A 15624-nucleotide genomic window follows, 5' to 3' on the forward strand; every position below is an offset into this window, starting at 1 on the left:
AGTTTGTACCTTAGTCCCCTACCCCTATATTGCCCCTCCCCCCTTCCCTCTCCCCACTGGTAACCCCTAGTTTGTTCTCTGTATCTGTGAATCTATTTCGTTTTTGTTATATTCACTACTTTGTTGTATTTTTTATCTTTTTTTTTTTTTTTTTGGCCGCGCGGCTCGCACGATCTTAGTTCCCCAGTTCCCCCACCAGGGATGGAACCCGTGCCTCCTGCAGTGGAAGGGCGGAGCTCTAACCACTGGACCACCAGGGAATTCCCTGTTGTATTTTTTTAGATTTCACATATAAGTGATATCATACTTTTCTTGACTCTTGATATTCTTTCTATGATGGTATTGCCTTTTAGAGAAAAGATAGAGTGCTGTAATAAAAGTAACAAATAACAATAAATAAAAAATAATAAAACTAGCACATAACAAATAAAAGTAACAATAACACAATGCTATTGAATCACAATGGAAAGACAAATTAATTCTGATTGGGGAGAGGAAGACATATTGGAGGAGGTAACATTTGCGCTAACCCTGAGGAATTTAAACCCACGGAAAATTAGGGTGGGTTAGAACATAAGCATAGTGCCTGGCACATATTAAAGGCTCAGTAAATGTTTACTAAATAAACTATTTATGTAAATAGTGTCTCCAATCAGCTCTGCATTTGGGGGAAGATACATCTGGCAACAGAATGAAGAGTGGTTTAGAGAGCAGGGGGCCTTTAGAAAGGGAGGCCAGTTAGTGGATTCTAGTACTAATCGTGACTAGAGGGAATGAAAGGCTGATTTAGCACCATGGCCGTGGTCATGGAAAGGAGGACACGACTGGGAGAAACACAACAGAAGTAGAGCTGATAGGATTCTCAGGGTGAGAGAGACGGAGGAATCGAAGATGACTTTGAGGTTTGAAGTCTGGGTGACTGAGAGAGTGATGATACCATTAACTGAGATACGGAACACAGGAAGAGAAGCAGATTCAGGGGGAGATGAGGAGTTTGAAGCCAGTATTGTTGTTCCTTCATTTCCAGAATCTACTTCTAAGTCAGACCTCCTCACCAGTCACAATGGGGACCCAGCCCTCGCAACAGCTAAGGGTGGCTATTCTGGTTTGGATAAGGTCAGGGGAGAGATAGCTATAGATGTGCCCACGGGAGCCAAGACTGCAATTTCCATCCAGCCAAGACAGTAGAGCTTTGATAGCGGTTTCAGGGTGACTGAGCCAAGGAAGGAGCATAGCATAGGATGGAGGGAGGTTCAGACACTCCACTATATGGGATAAAATAATTTAGATGAGAAGGTGGCCGGGAATGGTGGTGGTGATGAGCAGATCCTTCCCGGGATCTAGGTAGTCTGAGGCTTCTTGGGTCTGTGACAATTTTGGATACCCAGCTTTAGTCTCTACTTAACACCACATTACAGTGGTGGTGTTACTTCTACAGATTAGATTAACACCTAATCTCCCAGAGGATTTAGCCTGTGTCATAGCACACATTCACCACACCCTCCGTAAAGCCCTGGCTTCTAAGGTTCTTTCCACCGGAAGTTATGACAGAAGGAAATGTGTGGGTGGGGAGGGGTAGTGGGTAAGGGGCCCAGGTTCCTGACACAGTCTACACCCAGAGAACGAAGAGTAAGCGCCATGTTGAAGCCACCATTGCCACTCAGATCCCTCTTATTCCTGCAACTGCCTCTGCTGGGGGTGGGGCTGAACCCAAAGGTCCTCACGCCCAATGGGAATGAAGACATCACAGCTGGTGGGAAACCTGGGACTGGAGGAGGTTGGTGAGAAGGGAAGCTGTGGGAAGGGGTCCTACTGAATTCTGGAACCTGCCACTGGACATTAGGATGCGGGCAGAGTTTTAAGAGTACCATGGGGAGGGCAAGGGGAAGGGTTCCCTGCCTCACGCTGCTTCTTCTGACCATCGTGTCTTCTCTTACCCTCCCCCACTTCATTTTCTCCCCAACCTAGATTTCTTCCTGACCTCTACACCCGCTGGGACCCTCAGTGTTTCCACTCTGCCCCTCCCAAAGGTTCAGTGTTTTGTGTTCAATGTCGAGTACATGAATTGCACCTGGAACAGCAGCTCTGAGCCCCAGCGCACCAACCTGACTCTGCATTATGGGTATGAGAAGGGGAGAGGGAATCGCACGGGGGAGGAAGAGGAGGTGGGCTAGATGTGAGAGACTGCGTGGGGACCAAGAGTATCCCAGGCTCCCCACTGTTTTCTCGTGGGGTGAGTCATAAGTCAGTTCAGAGGAGCTGAGGCTGGGCTGTGGAAATCCGGAGTACCCAAGTTTACCTCACTGTTCTTCTTCCTTGAAATCCTTCTCTAGGTACAAGAACTTTAATGATGATGATAAACTCCAAGAGTGTGGCCACTATCTATTCTCTGAAGGGATCACTTCTGGCTGTTGGTTTGGAAAAAAGGAGATCCATCTCTACCAAACATTTGTTGTCCAGCTCCAGGACCCATGGGAACACAGGAGGCAGCCCGAACAGTTGCTAAAACTGCAGGATCTGGGTAATTTGGATAGGAGGGTCAAAGGATATTGTGGGGTATTGAGGAAAGGGGTATATAAACTAGTGTTCTTTCACCATAAGGGTACTTGGGGAGAAAAGAGGCGAGGAATAGAATGGGGAAGGGAGGAGGGCTCAGGCGCACTACCTTCAGGATCCTGACTTGTCTAGGCCAGGGGAATGACCACACACGCACACATATCTCCAGTGATCCCCTGGGCTCCGGAGAATCTGACACTTCGCAACCTGAGTGAATTCCAGCTAGAACTGAGCTGGAGCAACAGACACTTGGACCATTGTTTGGAGCACCTGGTGCAGTACCGGAGTGACCGGGACCACAGCTGGACTGTGAGTGAGTGGGGATAGCAGCTCAGGCTGAGCAAGTGGGGATGAAGGATTCAATTAGCCAATAGGAAGGTCTGATCCCCAGCTCCTGTTCTGTGCCTCCCAGTTCCCCTGCCCACCTTCCACCCTCCTCTGACTCCTTTCCCTCTCATCACCAGTGAGTTTTCCTCAAGGTTTCCCTACCCATGCTCTTCCCAAAGCCAGAAAGGCAAGTAAACAAAGGCAAGCCTTTAAGGAGGCATTAAATTCTAGGCAGTGAAGGGAGCAGTGTGGCTTGAGTAGTCAAGAGAGGAGGGAGAAACTGGGAAGAACCAGAAGATGACCTGGGGTGGGGGTGGGGGGCAGCAGTTTCCATTCTCCCTTCTTTTATAGACACCCATCTTTCCCTCACCCTCTTTCACCTCAAGGAACAAGCCGTGGATCACAGACATAGCTTCTCTCTGCCTAGCGTGGATGCACAGAAATTCTACACGTTCCGTGTTCGAAGCCGCTATAACCCACTCTGTGGAAGCGCTCAGCAATGGAGTGACTGGAGCTGCCCCGTTCACTGGGGCAGCAATACTTCAAAGGGTAAAATGGGCCTAATGCATCACCCCAACCCATGAGCCCAGGAACCTTTCTAGCACCACTGTCTTTTGCCCTACCTCCCTACCCCTAAGCCCCCAAACTTGGTGGCTCATCTCCCCTCACTGTTCAACTCCAACCCCCAGGAAGCAGGATTTTTCTGTGTAGGGTTGGATCAGTGTGTTGTTACAGTAGGGGGGTGGATTGGGAAGGAGGCTGAGGGGGTCCTCAAAGGGGATACAGAATGTATAAAATTTCCCCGCAGCATTCCCAGAAAGCCTGCATGGTAAAGATGGCTTTGGAATCAGGCAAATCTAGGGTTTAAACCTGCCTCTGCCACTTCCTACCTCTTTGACCTTGGGCACATCACTCACCTCTTTGATTCTGTTTCCTCATCTGTAAAATGGAGATAATAATTGCTCCCCGCCCCGCTCAGGAGTTATGAGGATTAAGTATACAGATAGCGTCTGGCACAGTGTCTGGCACCAAGTTGGGGCTCTAAATGTTGGCACGTAGTAGGGGCGCTACAAATGTTCAGTCTCTTTTCCTTTCCTCTTTTCCATAGAGAATCCTGAGAATCCTGAGACTCTTTCGTTGTTTGCATGGAAAGCTGTGCTGATCCCCCTTGTCTCCATGGCATCTATCGTGATCCTCATCTGTTTGTACTGCTGGCTGGAACGGTGAGAATTCGGAATCCCAGAAAAATGAGGTGGGGGCTGGGAATAGGGGAAGAGGGTTGTTACCGGGTCTCCAGGAGTAGAGGGCGGGACAGTAAGGAATGAGGGATCACCCAAGTGGGCATGGTGATGGAAGGAAGATGCAGGCGCAGACAACACAGAATCGCTTCATTCCATGTGGGAGAACTGCGAGAAGGGTAATAAAAGAGCGTAACTGATGTGTTCCTGCTCCCTCTTTCTCCCCACTCAGGACGATGCCCCGAATTCCTACCCTCAAGAACCTAGAGGATCTGGTTACTGAATACCACGGGAACTTTTCGGTGAGAACATTGTCATAGGCAGACTGCAGTCTGTCAATGGCCAACTGCCTGCCAGCTAGACAGACAGAGCATGGGGGGCAGAGGGGAGGGGAGGGAGGCCTGCACTAACAGGATGTGGCCGACCAGTTGGGGGATAGGCTAGACGCAGAGAGACACCCAGAAGAACTGATCCTAGATTGGTTGAGGCAGATGGAAACAGTGGTATTGAGGGCCCAGGAGTGTGTGTGTCCCTTCTGTAATCACAGTGGTTGCAGATCTTGGGAGAGTTCCCCTGGCACAGAGCCTGGGTCTTCTACTTCCTGCTCCTAATTGAGCCCTGACCTGGAGATATCTGTCTTTAGGCCTGGAGTGGTGTGTCTAAGGGACTGGCAGAAAGTCTGCAGCCAGACTACAGTGAACGGCTTTGCCACGTCAGTGAGATCCCCCCAAAAGGAGGGGAAGGGCCTGGGGGCTCCCCCTGCAGCCAGCATAGCCCCTACTGGGCTCCTCCATGTTACACCCTGAAACCTGAGCCCTGACACCCTGACAGAACCCCAGGGCCCTGTAGCCCTAAATTTTACTAACTTGCCCTTGTCCAACCAACCTGGGTCCAGGGCTCACCTCGCCCCCCTGTGGCAGATTTTGAATTTTGTGCCCCCTATAACTGCCTTCTCATTTAATATCTCCTACTTGAGAATTGCCCCTTTGCCCTGTCCATGTTTCTCATCTCCCCCAGCCCAGCCCTTCCTCCTCACAGCATTGCTTCTGCTGTCCCTCCCTCCCTCCCCCTTTCCATCTACCCTTCAACTGTTCCAGAAACGAATGAGAAATAAAAGTTCTGTTGATAATCATCAAGGAAGTCTGCTGTTGGGGGGGGGAAGCAATGGAAACGTGGGGTGCAATGCGGGTGGGAGGCATGGTGCCGAGGGGAGGAAAGAGGCGCGGTGGACTCATGCCGCGGAGGCAGCGGCACTACAGACTCACTCGAAAAGAGTGCTGTTCCAGAAACGGACTTTTCTCTAGGTGTCCTACACTCCTTCTAAGGGCCAGTTTAGAGTTAGATTTACCATGCTGCCCCCATTTTCTGTTGTTGTTGTTGTTGCCCCCATTTTAACAAATCTTTTATAGACCCCACTCAGGTTCTTCTTTCCTTAGCCTTACCTCACCTTCTGTCACACATACCACTTCTGACCTCATAATCCCTCAGCTGCAGCCTCAGGCCCTACCCCTAGGGATGCTGCTTATCCACAACTGCCCATAGCTCTCTCCTGTTTGCACAGTCTGGACCTCCTCAGCCAATTTAATCCATCTTCCTCTCCAGTCCCCCGACCTTATGGGCCCACTTGGCCCCCCAAGGCCTCTAGAACACCCTCCTTCTGCCATGACTTATTAAGACTCTCTGAAGAATGAGAAGATCTTCAGAGCATGTTCATCTATGTCGAACATGGAGGTGAGGGGTATCACATAGCTGATGTCTATGTGTAGGGTTGGGGATGTTGGAGGGCAGTGGAGATCACAGAGGTGGTATAACTGCGGAAGGACCACATACCCCGTGCCATCTCTTCTCAGATAATCAGCAGTTTCTGGCCAATACTAATTGTTCTGTCCTCCTGTTGCTGCAATATGTCCGTCATGAAGTGGGGGTGCCTAAAACAGGTGAGGAGTGTGGGGAGGAGACTCATGGCCAAGGATCAGAAGTAGCAGGGTCATCTCTAGCCGTCAAGTCCTCCTCCTGCCAAGAAGAGAGCTTCTTGAATCCAGACAGCTTCCTCCAACACGTTCTGAATAGGATCACTGGCCTCTTTTGCTCCCTCTCTCCCTCCTTAGCTGCCCCAATTACCCTGTGGTCTCCCTCCAGACATCATCGATTTGTGTGATGCAATGGGGACAATGCAGATGTTTTTCCTGAAGAAGACCCTTGGAGACTATGCCAACAAATTCCTTACAGCTCGAGACACCTACTACGTTTGCAGGGTGGAGTATGGGTTAGCAGGTAGCGGCTTGGGAGCATTCCCCAGAGATAGAGCAAGGCCCCAAAGATGGACTGTGGACCTGGCCCTTCAAATAGGGCCCCTAAACCAGATCCAAATTGACCGTCTCTAGTCAGCCTAAGGAAAGGCACTGCCTCTATGACATTGGTTAGGTTAGCACATTCTATGCACCGCTCCCCGCCTCCCCTGACCTGACCTAGGGATGGACCAGAGAGGAGAAAATAAGTTACACCAGCTCAAGGCAGTGTTGAGTGTTAGGGTCCTGAAATCTTGGGCTTTGGAAGGGTGGAGGCTGGGTGACGGGGGCTGGGGATCATGCACTGCCGTGTTCACAGGAACTGTACTTCAGAATGTCTACAGAGCTTTTGTGCCCCTCCTGAAGAACCCAGATCCCAAGCTAATTGGTAAGGAGCATGGTGGAGGAAGAAGGCACATGGAGGGTACTGTATAATGGTGGGTGATGGAGAATATAGGGTGGGGCTGGTGTAGTCCATCAGGCAGGATCACAAGATCCTAGGAAAAGGGGAATAGGGTCTAGGGCCACTTCAGAAGGGATGGTTAGCTCAAACCAGGTGCAGTGTGCCTGTGTCACTCATCCTTCCTCGCTGTTTCTCAGCCATCTCCTCAGTACATCTCCCTATCCCCACCACATCATTCCCATCTTTCCCTTCACCTTTCGCTCTTGGAGTCTTGGTGTCCCGATTGCCACTGAAAAGAGCAAAGCTTGGGCACCTTCAGGTCACTCCTCAGCCTAGCTTTAGGCCCGGTTACTCCAAGTGATCATTTGAATGATGGGAGGGACAGGATGGGAAGGGAAGTTCTCCAGTCCTCGGAGGTGGGGGTGCCTTTTCCTGGTTCCTAGATGCCTTGCATACACAATGTGACCTCCTGCGGAGGGGTCAAATAAAAATGCTTAGAAGACAAGAAGCCAAGAAACGTGCTCGAACTGAATCGTCAATGAAATCGTCAATGAAATCGTCAATGAAATCGTCAATGAAATCGTCAGGGAAATCGTCAGGGAAATCGTCAGGGAAATCAGTGAAACTCCCAGTAAGCCTTCCCAAACATGGTCTGTCTCAGCAACCTCCTTTCCCCCGCCAGTCTACCGAAGGCTTCTCCACCCTGGCCCTCTGGGATGAATTTCCTTTCCAAATCCAACATCCATGCCCAAGACCTGCCTCTCACCTCTTTTGTCCTGCCTTCGGTCCTAGTTTGTAGAAAGCTTCCCTGCAGGGGCCTCTTTCTCTACTTACTGACCCTATCCTTTTCCAGTCCAAATCATCAGGACGCTCAGATGGAGGAGGGACCACTCGCAGTGGTCCACCCGTTAAGACCAAAGCGAACTTAACTCGTAGTAGGGATAAAGGTCGCCAGCAAAATAAAGTGACCAACTGAGAGCAGCAATACTAGGTATGAAATTACTGGCATTTAATGTGAGGTTCCTTTTTTCAAGAAAGACTTCTTCTCCCAATATCTGCACCAAGGCTTAAGTCTGCGCCAGGCATTGTGGAGGCTCTCAGGGTGGGTAGGAGCAGCGAGGGCAAGCACATGGGTGGGGGTGAGGAAAGACAGCGAAGTCTAGCACAATGAGCCTTTGAGGGACAGAGTGGGGGGTGGGGTCTTCTCCAACCAGACTACCTCCCCCTGGGAGACCTATCACAGCCCGCCTACTCCTGCTGGGGTTAGGTGACGGATGGGCATCCCCCACCCCCCGCCCCCCCCCCCCACCCCGCCACACTCCACCAAGTCCCCGTCTGAAATTCCCCCACCTCCCATCAGTCTGCCTCTGGGCAGTCCCTACCTCCCCCTCCGCTATCCGCGGGGAACAGCGAGGCAGCAGAAACCAGAGCTGGTTATAGGCATTTATTGAATTTATTCATTTATTGATTTGACACACTTCCCCACTCCAATCTAGCACATGATACAATCTGGGTAGGCCAGGCGCTGACACAGGAAATGATGGGAACCCACAGCAGGGGCGGGGGAGGGGACAATGCAAAGGGGACTGGGGGAGGGGCTGCTTTGGGGGCTAGGGTGGAGAAGGAGCCCCAGATGGCCTTTCCTAGCAGGTGCTAGTAAACCTGATCCACATTCCCCTCCATCCCTGCTCATTTCCCAGACCCTCAGCCAAGCTCCCCAGCTCCCCTTTCCCTGTTCCGCCCCTCCCCCTGCCTGCTACTGCACACACTTCCACATAACCCCTGCAGTCAGGCAAGGGGAAGAAGGGCAGGGACAGCTGTCTGGGGCCTTGAACAGGGAGGTCTCTGTGCCTAACTTTACCACCCTAAATCCTTCCCTCCTTCTCTTCTCCCCCCTCCCACCCCCTTCCCAGGCCACAAACTCATTCCTGGCCCTCAACACACTCTCCCACCATAGCACGAACCCACAGGGGGTCACACGAGAGTGTGACTGTACCCCAACACCACACTCCCAGGCACAAGGTGACAGAGTGAGGGGACCTGGCTTAGGGAAACTCCAAGCTAGTTCCGTGTAGGCCATGTTTTACACCTGGTCCTCACGGGAGCTCTTCCCCTTGCCCCCTGCTCTCTGCTGACCTGGGGTTCTCTCCCCTATTTCCCCCATGTTTCCCGGAGTAATGTCTGTAGTGTTTGCATCAGGTCACTATGACAAAGCCTTCAGAAAGAAGAAAGCATTCTCCCCATCACTAGCACCTTGCCACTGTTAAAAATCTCTATATTTGTGTTTATATTTCTTTAAAAGTTTATAAAAGGCCTTTCTGTTATCTGTAGCCGTCCAAGGGTGATTTGGCCTGGTGAGCCACTCCAGGCTTCAGACCTCGGCCCTTCCAGCTCCCCATTACCACCCCCCCAGTCCCACACCACTGGCCCAAGGGGCCACTGCATAAAAATCCCAGGCTCAACCCAGCCTGGACCAGCTCAGATAAGACTCTACAAAAAATCCTGCTCCCAAAGGCAGGGGTAAGGCCACTGGTGACTTCACATTTCCAACAGTACTGCCCGCCCCTGCTACAAAACCTATGGGGTGGGAATGGGAGGGGCCCAAGGATGGCTCCTGAGAGGGGGGCCTTACCCCCTAATTGGCACAGTGAGAATAAACCCTCTCCCTTTCCCCCTCCCCTTTCCCTCCCCACCCCCAGCTTTATAATTTCCTCAACACCCAGGTGAGCAGACCCTACCCTAGCTCTAAAGCAGGGTCCCAAATTCCCAGGGAGGGGTCAAGGGTAAAGAGTGGATATGGGCACGCCTGGCTCCGTCTCTGAAGCAGGGAATAAAGCTGCCAGCCAATGGCTCAGGGATCTGTGGGAAGAGAAAACGGAGGACAACGTAAGAGGCTCATCTGGGGCATGACAACTTTCCACCATCAAGATCCACACCAAGGAAAACAGAGACGGCCCCTTCCCCACCTCTCCCATGCTACCTTGTAGGGGTGAGCACTGCTGAGGGGCCTGGAGGTCCCATCTGGAAACTATGCCACTCTAACATGACATCGCCCTTCCAGTTCCCCGGGACCTCCAGCTACCCCTTGTTCTAGCTCTCCTTTGCTCAATCACAGGACTAGCTGGACACCTAGGAGGAGGTATAGGTTGTGAGATGCTACCGTGATTCGGCGGTGCCGTACCTGGCTCAAAGTTGAAGTCCAGTCCTTCGCCCCCATCCATGAGGTCACTGATGATGTTATCCATGTCACACTCCAGATTCTCCATGTACATATCAAGATCGAGATCCTGAGGCATTCGGTCTTGGCTTGGAGCTTCAGTAGGAGGTGTGAGCACAGGAGCCCCCAGGGGCTTGGGGACGGGAGCACCCGCCATGACTGGAGGCGGTGCTGGTGCTATCATCGGAAGGGTGGGAACCAGACCACTGGGGCCTGGAGCCTCTAGGGGCTTAGGACACAGGCCACCCCCTGTGCCTAGCTTACTGGAGGAAGGTATCCCCCCCAGCAACAGAAGTGTCGGAGCCTGGGACAGAATGGGATCTACCTGGGTCATGAGGACATCAGCAGGAGGTGGTGGCGTATCAGAGGTGAGCAGGGCCTCCAGGGACTGGGAGCTTGAGAAGCACCCTTCTCCTGCTGACAGGGGCCCCTCTGCTGGGCTGAAGAGGGAGGTGCTGTAGGTGTGTAAAGGGCCTGAAACCCCAGGATGCTGCAAAGAGAAGCCAGAGAGGCTGCTCCGAGACAGCAGGGAATGGGGAGATGTGAGATTGAGCCCATCTAACAGCTCCAGATCTTCTTTTAGGGTGGGAGGGACACCCCCAGCATAGCTGCTGGCCGAGGCTGGCATTTCCTCTTCCGCCAGCACCTCAGGCTCTGGCCTCCTGGGGGAGGGCCGGGTGCTGACAGTGCTAGCATTGGAACTGCTTCGTGGACGGAAGGTGCTCCACACATCAGCTTCCTCGCGGTTTCGAGAGCAAGGGCTGCCTGACCACTTGGCAAAGTGGCCAACAGGGCTCCTCGGAGTGGCACCTTCGGGCGGAGCTGGCAGCACAGCTGGTTTCTTCTTGGGGGCCTTGCTGCGGCCCCGGAGCAGCTTGCTGCTGCTATCCATGGAGGCTGCCCGGCGGCGGGGCGCCTTGCCACTCTTGCCTCCCTCTGGATTCAGCATCCACCAAGAGCTCTTGCCGGTAGCCTCGTTGTGAACCTTGATGAACTTGCTGTGCAGGGACAGGTTGTGGCGGATCGAGTTCTGGAGGGGGCAGAGGCAACAGGAAAGGAAGGTCAGCGGCCGGCAGTGCAGTCTAAAAGGACGCTGGGATGCAGCGGGGGCATTCCTGGAGACGCAAAGCTATTCAAATCCAGGGGGAAAAGAGGCAAAGGTAGGGGTGGGGGGTGGTGGCAGGGGATGAGACCACACACAGTTCCCACCCGAGCAATGAGCTAGTCAGAGGGCACCGTGCCCCCCTCCCCGCACCCCCCCCCAAGAGCTCACAGCACTCTACCCCTCCCAAGTCTCTGGTGGCTGTCTGGGGCTTGTGGGCGTTGAGAAGACGCACTCCTGGTTCAGCAAGAACTAGGCTCAAGTGGGAAAGAGCGTTCCACAGCTCCACCCCTTTCCTTGAGTGCAGGCTTGGGTGGAATTTACAGGACAGTGGCGCAACAGCAGCCCAGGACAGACCCACCCTGTCCTGAGCCGGTCCTCGAAACTGGCTGAGGGGCTGGAACCTCAGCAAGGCTGGTGCTCCACTCTGTACAGGGCATTTGGGCCCCGACTCTCTATAGGATCGGCAGATTCCTTTTTTCTGATTTCTCCCAATTCCTGGACACACAACCTCAAGTACATTCAGGCCAGGCTTCTCTCTGTGCCTCAAATACACCAGGCCCATCCCTCCCCTCCCTCCCTCCTTGTCCGGGGAAGGATCTCCCCCCTCTCTAAATTCTACTAGCTCGTCAAGATAAAGCTGAAGTCCTCTCTCTTTTCTAAAGTGGTTGCTTGACTTCTGCAGCCAAATTTCTTGTACAGCATTTTTCATCTGTTCCACACAAATTTCCCCAATCTATATTATGCTGTTTATGGTTTCAAGTAATTCGTCTTATCAAGTGTAAACGCCAGGACACGTTGTCCAGGTGGGCAGCCCCCAGCAGTGCCCCCCTCAGAGTGCCAATCTCCCAGTACATAATCAATATTTGTTGCCTGATTGGTGGGTGGCCCTCTGGTGACGGATGGTGAATCTCCCCTTGAGGCTCCGTCAGCTCTTGAGTGCCTTGAGTATTAGAAGCTGTGTTCTTCCTTCCTCCCTCGCTGCTGATTTTCTGCTAGAGATAAGTTTTTTTCTCCAGGGGCCCAGGGAGCTGAGATTGGCAGCTTCTTGAGCCCCCAGAGCAGCTTATTTCTACTGGCTGCTCCAGGCTAGTTACACCATCCTTTTGTGTCCGCCCCACCCCACCCTCCAGGAACCTCCCTTCTCTTTCCTACCTCCTTTTCCCCACTTCTCCTCAGGAATTTGTGCATAGGATCTCCAACCTTAGAGGCATTTGACCTCCCACATGAAGGTCTTTAGTGTTTAGAAACTTGGGAGGAGCCCAGAAGGGCTTAGAGCAACTAGCAGGTTGAGGCTATGGACAGTCAGAAATCACTTCATGTGTTTCAGACTGATGCTCTAGATAAGGAGACCCTCTGCCTGGGGAAAGATGTTTAAGCAGCCTCTTGCTCCAGGGCTCTTTAGAAGTCATTGTCTGTAGTAATGGCATTCCAACTCCTCTGGCTGCGTTAATGTTTTTGGTTCCTTCAAGGAATCACACTTGTCCATCCAGCCTGGGCTCTTAGTAACTGAGAACCACGGTGACTTTTGGCACTGTGATTCCCCGCCCCCCGCACCCCCTGCCTTCCCATCCTCTAACTCTGGGTCTACTGAGAAGGCTCATTCCTTTCCCTACTACTCAGTACCCACGAGTGCCATTTGTTCATCCTCTCTTCTTTAGGCCTTGGAACTAGTACATTGTACAGCCTCCTACCTGGAGAGGTCGGCTCCCTAGAAGCCTACCGTTCTAACCTGTTGGAAGGGGGGTGACTGCTAATTGCTCCCCCAGCCACCTAAATTAAGCCTTCTTGTTCTAGGTGAGTGCCGCCCCCTGGTGGAGTGGTAGTAACCTTGGCACATCACCAGGGAAGCCAGCTCAGTCTTGAGGTCTCCCCCTTGGAGTGGGGTGGGGGTGGGGAGTGGGAGGTGAGGGCCTTGGAGGCCCCAGATTTGGCCTGATTTGACTTTGCCATCATTCCATGGCAGCATGGATTAGCAGAAAGAGCATATGATTTATAGTTAGACCTGAGTTCAAGTCCTCATTCTATCGATTTTGGCGAGTTTCCTAACCTTTCTGTACCTTAGTTTCCTAATATGTAAAATGTGGAATCTCAGAATTGCTGTGAAGATAAATGAAATTAAAATTTTTAATTACTTTGTAAACTAAAAAACCCCGTACAAGTGTAAATTCTAAGGAGGGACTACACTACCACAGCATAACTAACGACTCATGGTTATTTCTTCTACCCTGGAAAATGAACCTAAGAGAAAAGAAAAACAGCTGTGTAGGCTGGGTCCAAGGAGGGGAGCTCTGTATGAGCTGAGACTGTGGTGTGGCAGTCTACCCAGAAATAGTGCCAAGGGTCTCAGTCAGCTGTCCTGCTTTCTGTTCTGCCCAACCCCTAGGGATACTGCGGATCCGATCCCTTGATCTCTTATACCTAGGACCAGACCCTCCTCTGCTCACTCAACCCTCTGCATTTCCTTGCATGCTGATCTCACCACCTATGGGGGTACAAGGCGTCAATAGGAGTTAAAGCTCCCAAATCTTGTGATTAGAGTCCCATATTTCTCAGGACAAGCTTTCAGAGCATCTAGCGAGATCTTTCCTCGCAGTTTCCTCGTGGAAGGCCAAGGGAGCTCCCAACCTTGTGCTCTGAAGTCAGAGCCCTATCTATTTTTTCCGTAAATATTCCTCAACAGTAAATGAAAACTTCCCCCCACAACTTGGATAGCCCCTTACTAAGGAGAGTTTCTTGGCATTATATAGGGTAAACCGAGACAGCCCACCCTTTTTTCTTAGTGCATAAGATCTGCTACCTTACCACATGGATATCACTCTTTTTACCTTTCGCCACTTCACTCCATCTTCTTGGGTAGCAGAGTCCTAGAACAGTACTTCTACCCTGAGGTATTGGGAGGCAAGCAGGGAATCCAAGTGATCCCACAGGAATGGGAGAAAAGGTGTTGGGGTGGGAGGTGGGGGAGGAGGGAAGGCTAGGTTCCTGTGGGGAATCCACACAGTTCCTGCTGTACATAGGATAAAGACTTCTCTGTGGGGATAAGTGTTTGGGGCAGGCCAAGCCAAAGTGCTGGGAGTGTTGAGCAGTGAGCAGAGAATTCAATTTTCTCCAGGGCAAGGACAGTGTCTTATTCATCTGTGATCCTCCAGCATCAAGCACCCAGCGGCATATACTATGTCTTAAGTAAATGTTTGTCTAAATGACGACGGAAGGTGGACCTCTGGGCTAGGGGTGTAAAAGGGGCCCCAGAGTAGAGGTAAGGAGACTGGGGGGACCAGGAGCAGACGGGTATTGGGACGGAGGTAAGGGGGTCATAGTTACCTTCCATCCTGCTGAGCTGTTGCTGTCACCCTTGTCCTTGAAGTAGGGCACTGTGCGGACCATCCACTCATAGATCTGGGCGAGTGTCAGTCGCTTCTCGGGGGCGCTTTCAATGGCCTGGCTGATGAGTTCTGCATATGACTGATTTCCCCAGGCATTCCGGCGGGAGCCTCCCTTCCGAGGACCTGTTACGGCCCCCAGGATCCCAGGCTGGGGGCCCCCTGCCGGGTCAGGGAGCCGGGAGGGCAACAGGGTCGGCTGGGAGCGCCCCTCCGAGCGCCCCTCCGTGTGTACCTTCTCTCCCAGACCTGACTCCACCTCGGCCGGCTCGGACGGCTCGGGAGCGAGCTCTGGTCGGGGAAGGGGCCAGGTGCAGGAGCGGGGACGGCTCTGGGGTTCGAAGTCGGGATCGAGGTCTACGAGCGCGGCAGCCTCTCTGGCTGAATTCTCATTCACTGGATCCATACGTGGAGTTGGACCTCCGCCGCTCAGCGTTCAGAGGAGCCTGCCACAGTCCCTCGCGATGCCTCCCCCCAGGGGGGAAGCACCGAGGGCCAGGAGGCACATTCCTGCCAGTCCTCAGAAAGTCTCGAACTTCCCCCTCGCCCCTGGACGCTAGCCCCTAAGCTGTCCCTTGCACACAGTTAGTTCTCTGATCCTCTCCTCCACTACAGCCTGCAGCCTCGGAGCTCTTTCCGAGACACCACCTGTAACCTTCGCCTAGCGAAGGCACTTTTTCCCCAACCTCTCACTCAGCTTCCTGCTCTTTTAAACCTGAGGCACCGTATCCCCTCACAAATCGCGCTCCCATCACCGAACGTCTCTTTAGCCGCAGTTCCCTCCCCCTTTTAAGTTGCTGCCCCCCGGACACTCCTCCCGAATTTCCTCCACCCGGATCACTGCCCTCCCCCACGCCCCGCTCCCCCGCGTCACTCGCCCCTCCCCTGACTCCCCCTCCCCCCGCCTCTTCCCTCCCCCCAACTCTTACTCGGGTCCACGTCCCCGCGGCCCCAGCCTCTCGAATTCCCGCACCAATCCCCCTATCAAACCCCCCCACCCCCCGCCCCCCGGGTTTCCCTTTTGTTTTGCTCCAAGCTGCGGCCCCCGCCTGACGTCTCTGTTTACCACTCGCCGGGGCAGCCATCTGCGCACGCGCCTGGAGAGCGGGT

At 52.9% G+C, this 15624-nt stretch overlaps 3 protein-coding genes across 4 annotated transcripts; 2 read left to right on the plus strand and 1 right to left on the minus strand.

Annotated features, from left to right (window-relative positions):
- The first annotated feature begins 1629 nt into the window (after positions 1–1629).
- IL2RG (interleukin 2 receptor subunit gamma) lies at positions 1630–5223 on the plus strand. 2 transcript variants are annotated; one of them, XM_060001722.1, is made up of 8 exons: positions 1630–1777; positions 1969–2122; positions 2334–2521; positions 2726–2865; positions 3270–3432; positions 3992–4106; positions 4354–4423; positions 4765–5223. In XM_060001722.1, exons 1-8 carry the CDS (start codon positions 1639–1641, stop codon positions 4939–4941), a joined length of 1146 nt encoding a protein of 381 aa, XP_059857705.1. In that variant the 5' UTR covers positions 1630–1638; the 3' UTR covers positions 4942–5223. The 2 variants fall into 2 exon arrangements, with proteins under 2 accessions (XP_059857705.1, XP_059857706.1); XM_060001723.2 differs by having other exon boundaries at positions 1631–1781.
- A 604-nt stretch (positions 5224–5827) lies between these two features.
- CXHXorf65 (chromosome X CXorf65 homolog) lies at positions 5828–7788 on the plus strand. The gene is made up of 6 exons (XM_060002044.1): positions 5828–5852; positions 5972–6058; positions 6261–6395; positions 6729–6797; positions 7256–7355; positions 7659–7788. Exons 1-6 carry the CDS (start codon positions 5828–5830, stop codon positions 7786–7788), a joined length of 546 nt encoding a protein of 181 aa, XP_059858027.1.
- Positions 7789–8504: 716 nt separating this feature from the next.
- Positions 8505–15301, minus strand: FOXO4 (forkhead box O4). Its single transcript, XM_060003127.2, has 3 exons — positions 14456–15301; positions 9994–11059; positions 8505–9671 (listed from the first exon to the last, which is right to left on the minus strand). Exons 1-3 carry the CDS (start codon positions 14918–14920, stop codon positions 9664–9666), a joined length of 1539 nt encoding a protein of 512 aa, XP_059859110.1. The 5' UTR covers positions 14921–15301; the 3' UTR covers positions 8505–9663.
- Between the last annotated feature and the right edge of the window lie 323 nt (positions 15302–15624).

The sequence above is a fragment of the Delphinus delphis genome, chromosome X, assembly GCF_949987515.2.
Source record: "Delphinus delphis chromosome X, mDelDel1.2, whole genome shotgun sequence".
NCBI lineage: Eukaryota > Metazoa > Chordata > Mammalia > Artiodactyla > Delphinidae > Delphinus > Delphinus delphis.

Excerpts from the sequence above, each read along its gene's own strand:
- IL2RG (XM_060001722.1), top strand. The coding sequence starts at position 1,639 with ATGTTGAAGCCACCATTGCCACTCAGATCCCTCTTATTCCTGCAACTG. Across the intron at positions 1,778-1,968 it reads GAAACCTGGGACTGGAGGAG|ATTTCTTCCTGACCTCTACA; the intron begins GTTGGTGAGAAG and ends TCCCCAACCTAG. Across the intron at positions 2,866-3,269 it reads ACCGGGACCACAGCTGGACT|GAACAAGCCGTGGATCACAG; the intron begins GTGAGTGAGTGG and ends TTTCACCTCAAG.
- FOXO4 (XM_060003127.2), bottom strand. The coding sequence starts at position 14,920 with ATGGATCCAGTGAATGAGAATTCAGCCAGAGAGGCTGCCGCGCTCGTA. Across the intron at positions 11,060-14,455 it reads ACAGCTCAGCAGGATGGAAG|AACTCGATCCGCCACAACCT; the intron begins GTAACTATGACC and ends TGCCCCCTCCAG.
- CXHXorf65 (XM_060002044.1), top strand. The coding sequence starts at position 5,828 with ATGTTCATCTATGTCGAACATGGAG. Across the intron at positions 6,396-6,728 it reads GGTGGAGTATGGGTTAGCAG|GAACTGTACTTCAGAATGTC; the intron begins GTAGCGGCTTGG and ends CCGTGTTCACAG. Across the intron at positions 6,798-7,255 it reads CCCAGATCCCAAGCTAATTG|ATGCCTTGCATACACAATGT; the intron begins GTAAGGAGCATG and ends CCTGGTTCCTAG.